Raw genomic sequence first — 6,553 nt, 5'->3', positions numbered from 1 at the left:
TTAAAACAGGGAGATGATTGAGGTAATGACTTGATGAAGTGGGGAATACTCAAATCAGAACACATGAGGTGAAAAAAATCATGATCCTGATTATAATAAGAATTTTTGAGACTAAAAGGAATATTAGCAATATTACATGATTACAGAATTATGACATTTATATTTGCATCTTTTTAAAAAAATATTTTATTTATTAATTTGACAGAGAGAAATTACAAGTAGATGGAGAGGCAGGCAGAGAGAGAGAGATAGGGAAGCAGGCTCCCTGCTGAGCAGAGAGCCCAACGCGGGACTCGATCCCAGGACCCTGAGATCATGACCTGAGCCGAAGGCAGCGGCTTAACCCACTGAGCCACCCAGGCGCCCCTATATTTGCATCTTAAATCCTTCTATATTTAGCATGCAATGTCTTAGAATCAGAAAATCATAATCGCTCCTTATGAAACACAATATTTAAGTGATCATCGATAATAAGAACTGTGAAACTGGTACTGACGAGTTATTTATAGGAGAGGAATCTCAATAGCAAATGTAGAGTTCCTCAATGCCTGAATTTCAAAATAAAATGTTACTAAATCCACAAGAATCCATTAAGCACTACCCATCCAACAAAGAGGTCTAACCCTTTTTGGGTTAACTCCATCATAATAGTTATATAATTTGTTTTAAATGTCTAAAATATTAGCTTCTGGGATAACTGGGTGATAGGCATTAAGGAGGGCATGTGATGTGATGAGAACTGGGTGTTGCATGCAACAGATTAATCACTGAACACCACACCTGAAACAAATAATGTCCTATATGACAGCTAACTGAATTTAAATTTTAGAAAATAATAAAACATTAGATTCCATGTACAGACAAACAATAGGACAAAGCCCATCCTTGAATGTCTATGTCAAAGGAGAGGGGGCTGCCCCAGTCCCAGGTTTGAGTGCAGGCATCAGGTGCCTAGGAAACAATGTGTGCTTGCTGCACAGAAGTACACAGCTGAGTCTTCAGGCTGGGTGTCTCTGATATGCAAGGAGAAACGTTTGGCCGTCCTATTCAATGAAACAGTGAGTCTTTGGTCTTCTTTTGTGGCCATGTTTGAACGAATGTATATAAGGAGCTGGGGACCTTTTCCCAGTTCTTGCTTATACCAAGGGAAATAGTCTGAACGACCATCTGAAAAACTGCAGTTGATAATAGAGCTGCTTCCCTCCCGGACACTCAGGGTAGAAGGATGCTGCTCCACATTCTCTCCCTGGCTGAACCCTGTGCAGAAAGAAAAGATCAAAGAAAGGAGGAGAGATTTCAGGTTATTGTACTTCAGAGTGCTTTTTTTCTACACCAACGGAAGGAAACATGAATAAATCCAGTCTTGACTTCTGAAGAATATCCGCTAATATACTTCGGTGCCCATAAACACTCAACTCACAGTTCAGCTGCAGCCACAAGAACATGATTAAAGCTCCCATGGATGTCTTCATGGTTCCTGCCACTTAAACTCAGGTACAGAATTGCAGCCTCCAGCCAGCTCAGCTCGTTTTCTTATCAGGCCATCCCTTCTTTCCTCTAACAGAGTAACTTCCCACATTGTCTACCACCCAATAAGAAAAAGGCTCTGCTGCTGCCATGATATAGTCCATCAGATGCACTAAGATGAACCCTCCACGTGTTCTTCATCAGCACAGGTGCACTGCCATCTTGTGGTCACAGCTCTACTGAACTCGCTGGGGAAATGTTCTTCTCTTAGCCTGCATCTCTGAGGGACTCACATGCATCAAGGCAACAATCGGTCAAGCAAATTATATCTTAGTTCAGCGATGAAGGGCACAGTAAGTTGTGGAGATCAAGCTTTACATGCCTGCACACTGCTGAGTCACTGTTAGTAAGTTGGAAAGAGGTAGATGCTATTGCTATTTATTCAGTGATGGTCCTGGTGTATATGTTTGAAATCAGGAAGAAACCATGATTTACTTCCTTTCTGTTCCACCAAATCTCCCAACCTCAATTGTCTATTATGGAGAAAACTCTTTTGTAAAAGGTAAATGTTACCAAAGATTACAGTAAGAGAGATCATTTGATATTTCAAATGCCTCTGATCTCAGCTCTGCTCCTCCTGGATGGTGTTGCCTGACCTTGTTTTTTCCAAAGGAATGACAGTACCAACAGTCAAAACGGGGACTATCCCTTCAGTTAAGATGACTATGACAAAAAGTAAAGGACCAAATCTAAATGATAAGGGAGCAGGGATAACTTTCATCTGTTACTACTTTTTCAACTATAGGAAACTCTTTGACCCAATATTGCACTAATTTGTATAGAGAAATCTGATAGTAGATTTAGTAGAATCTCAGTAGAAATTCTGAGAAAATATCAAGCTGTAAACTCAGAAAATATAGCCACATGTAAGTTTATCCTTGAGGTGATTTCCTTTTCTCAAATCAAAATACATGGCATGTCCTCCAATGCAATTACTGACTCACAGTGTAAGGAGAATTTCTGCTAAAGTATTAGCCATCCATCCTGTCATGCTTCCCACTTCCTGGTCAACACTGCTCCACATTCCATATATATTCCATTATATTTCTCCTAAACTCCACTACAGTGTTCTTGCCTCAGGGCTCATTAATAAAGTTCTTCAATCCTGTGAGTTTCCAGAATTATCTCTCTCTTCCAAAACCCCTTTCTCATTCATATGAATTTCTTGGAATCTTTTGATGACCTCTGTGAGAAAAAATCCAAGAAACCATAAATATTGTGTGTGCTGGGGGATGGTACCAACAGGAAACTGGTCCTAAAGAACTGATCAAGAGAAATGGTCTCTGAGAAACCAAGACTACCTCATTTCCAAAAAATGGAATCCCCTTTCCTATGATTCCTACCCATGGAGCCTCTCAAATGACAAAGAATACAACTAATCTTCCTTCTACCTGCTCTACCCTGAAAGATTTAAAGACAGCTATCAGAACATCAACTCAATATATTAGTATATGTATATATATGAAATGTGTTTTTATGTATAGAAAATTTCTTGGTTCTGAGAGTCTTCCATTCTTTCACCCATTCTCCATAAAGTAAGAATTCTCACACTTTTCTGGGTAAATTTCCCTCTTCTCCAACAGAGATTATTTAGGTCAATATTTGCACTTTTTAGGCATGACTATTAGAACTGAATGTAAAGGTCTGAATATGACCATTACTATAATAACACTTTTCCATTAATTAACTATTGCACAGATAAGGCCATCCCTTATGCAAAATTTCCAGCTCCTTGATTATTTCACAGACTCTTGTTTTAGTATGATCCTAGTGTTGGCCTAGAAAACCTTCATCTACCAGCTTCATGGACTGCCAGCTGCAAAAGTCTTCCAATTCCAGTGATCTTTTGGCAGACAATGTGTGAGTTATGTACATTATGCTCATCATGCCTTCAAGGGATGCCCAAATGGGATATTAAATAAATAAATAAATAGATAGATAAATAAATAAATAAATATTTTGTTTTGTTTTGTTTTGTTTTGTTTTTAAGGAAAGTCCTTAGAAATACATGTAGGTCTTCACATGGTGCCATCACCTTTGGCTTACACTTATAAAAACAGTGGGTGATGCATGAGTTTGCTGGTAAAATCACAGTGGCTCAGCCTGAGTCTCCTTTCCTGCCCAAGGTCTCAGACATTTACACAAATTGGAACTCTCCATTCAGGGTTTCAAATTGGAACCACAACTTTCTCAGACCCAAATCACAGTGATAAATGCCTGGGATTGCATTAGACACCTTCTCTTTACTCAGCACGATGGTTCTATAGGAAGGAGGCAGGGGAATGAATGCTAAAGAGGAAATTAGGAAACCCAGGGTCTTTCTCCTCCAGCTCATTCACTACCTAATTTTTCCATACAGTCATCTTGGAAACAGGATGTGTGAAAAGAAGTTGGACTCAAGAATTTCTAAGGGCCCTTCTAGCTCTTAATTTCTTCTATGCTATAAAATGAAGCAAATCTTTATTGATGACTGATTGTATGCAATATGTACTGGTGTCAGATTGGGTGAAATTGCCTGCATCATGCAACCCCAGGACCATTTTCACAACGACTTGTGATCTAGTGGGTCTGAGGTTGATCCCAACCCACTCTGAGTCCTCTTCAGCAGAGTGAGATGAGATCCTATGTGGGTTTTCGTTTCTTCTCTGAGATCACTATCTGGGTTTTCTTTTCTTCTCTGAGATTACTAATGTATCAAGGAGAAATAAATCCAAATTAACATTGAATAAAATGGGAATTTATTCACTGAGTGGAGTCCTTTACAGGCATTGAGATGAGGGTGCACTATGACCAAGCCATGGGTAAGCAAGAAAATCTTTTGAAGTTTCAATTTCTTAAAAATATCTTTTACATATAACTTATGTACTGTATGAAAAAAGAAAGAATCTCTGAAGTTGAGACAACCTAGGGGAGGTGGATGAGCTGACTAATATAGAAAGTGAGATGCACTTTTAAAAACAGCCTAATTGCTTTATGGAGTCTGGCTTTCTCTTTGAATCCTTAGTTTGGAGTTTCAAACTTCCAACCAGGGATGCCTCTACAATTTTTGAGATCATCTCAAAATGAAAACTTGGAACTAGATTAAAAAACCAGGTTAAAATATATCATTAGGCAATGATTCTATGGGAATCATTTATCTAAAATGCTTTAACTCTTCATACATATTAGTTTCCCATGTCTCCCATTTAATTTTTTAAAAATTTATTTATTTTCAGCACAACAGTATTCATTGTTTTTGCACCACACCCAGTGCTCCATGCAATCCGTGCCCTCTCTAATACCCACCACCTGGTTCCCCCAACTTCCCACGCCCTGCTGCTTCAACCCTCTCAGATTGTTTTACAGAGTCTATAGTCTCTCATGGTTCACCTCCCCTTCCAATTTCCCCAATTTAATTTTTTAAAGATTTTCTTCTTTTCATCACAACCAGGTTCAAAGAAAAAGGAGGACATGAGGTATCCTGTATACCTTCTGACCCCACACAGGTATCACCTTCCCATTATCAACTTCCCCATGACCTTTTCACAGTGGAAGACCCTATGCTTCCATATCATGTGACCCACAGTTTCTCTAGAGTTCATTCTTGCTGTTGTAGGTTCTATGGGTTTGAACAAATGTGTAAAATATGTATCCACCATTGCAGTATCATAGAGAGTAAGTCATTACATTAAACATGCTTTGAGCTACATGATACCTCTTGTTTCCCCCAACCCTTGGCAACAATCTTTTACTGCCTCCAGAGTTTTGTCTTTTACAGAAAGCCATAGAGTCTGAATCATACCTTATAGCCTTTTCAGATGGGTTGTTTTTACTTAGTAAAATGCATACAGTTTTCCCCTATCTCTTCATGACTTCATACCTCATTTCTTTTTTGCACCAAATCATATTCCATTGTTTGGATGTGCCACAATTTATTTATTCATTCACTTAGTGAAAGACAGGCAGCTTACTTCCAAGTTTGGTAATTATGAATAAAACCTCTATAAAACACCTGTGTACAAGTCTGGTTGTAGATATAACTTTTCAAACCTTTTGGATAAATACAATGGAAGGCCATTGCTAGACAATATGGTAAGAGTATGTTTAGTTCTGTAAAAAAAATACCAAACTGCTTTCTTGAAATGTGCAGGTATACACTTTCAATTTGTAGTAATTTCCCAACAAAACTTACTACACCCTTGGCTGCATGTCAAAACCACAGCTAGTCCAAGGCAGGCATACACACCACAGGTGGCCCTGCCAGCTGCTCAGCTCACACACTGCCTGCTGTGACCCAGAACCTGAATCTGCATGTGTTCCTGCCTGTGTCCTGCTGCCCACATATCTCTCTGCTCAGGTACTTGTTCTTCCAACTTATGGAACTCTCATTTAAAAGACAGGTACAAAGATAAAACTAGTATCAGTTTCAAAACAATGAGGGCACAGCATTTGACCACCTTGGGAGAGTTGGAGGCTGTGTAACTGCACAGGTCCCATGATCCAGAAGCTAGCTCTGCTCCTAGCTTCTAGTAGGCTGACAACTTACATTCATCTGAAATTTCAGGGACACAGGCCTTCCTATCAATGCCCTTTCATCAACATAAAAACCAGTGCATGCTAGAACTCAGTATGTGCTGGAATCTTCCACATGCAAGTTTCAACTTTGGGGTTGGGGTCAGCAGTCTTTGTCTATGGCCACAACAACAAGGGTTCTTTTAGGGTTGTCCTGGAGGATTTCTGCTCCCTTTTCCAAACTGGGAATGATGTTACAAGATCACGAAAATAGATTCATTCAAAATGAAAGGAAGAGCAATGATCTGCTTGGAACAGAATGAATATATCCATGAGTTTGCCCATGAAAGGCGCTATTTAGAAATGACTTAAATAGCGACTTCTGTCAGTGGTGTGTTAACAAATATGTACAAATGATCAATAGAAATCACTAAGATTTTGTGATTCTTTTTTTTTAAATTTTATTTTATTTTTTATAAACATATATTTTTATCCCCAGGGGTACAGGTCTGTGAATCACCAGGTTTACACACTT

General features: G+C 39.0%; 1 gene segment (V, D, J or C); it reads right to left on the bottom strand.

Annotated features, from left to right (window-relative positions):
• Positions 1 to 884: 884 nt before the first annotated feature.
• On the bottom strand, positions 885 to 1,544 carry LOC116591111. The segment is given in 2 exon segments: positions 885 to 1,257; positions 1,421 to 1,544. Coding segments are annotated over 2 exon segments (366 nt in total).
• Between the last annotated feature and the right edge of the window lie 5,009 nt (positions 1,545 to 6,553).

This window comes from Mustela erminea, chromosome 5 (assembly GCF_009829155.1).
Source record: "Mustela erminea isolate mMusErm1 chromosome 5, mMusErm1.Pri, whole genome shotgun sequence".
Lineage (NCBI taxonomy): Eukaryota > Metazoa > Chordata > Mammalia > Carnivora > Mustelidae > Mustela > Mustela erminea.
The sequence above is the reverse complement of the archived record's forward strand: the minus strand, read 5'-3'. Positions and strand labels throughout refer to the sequence as shown.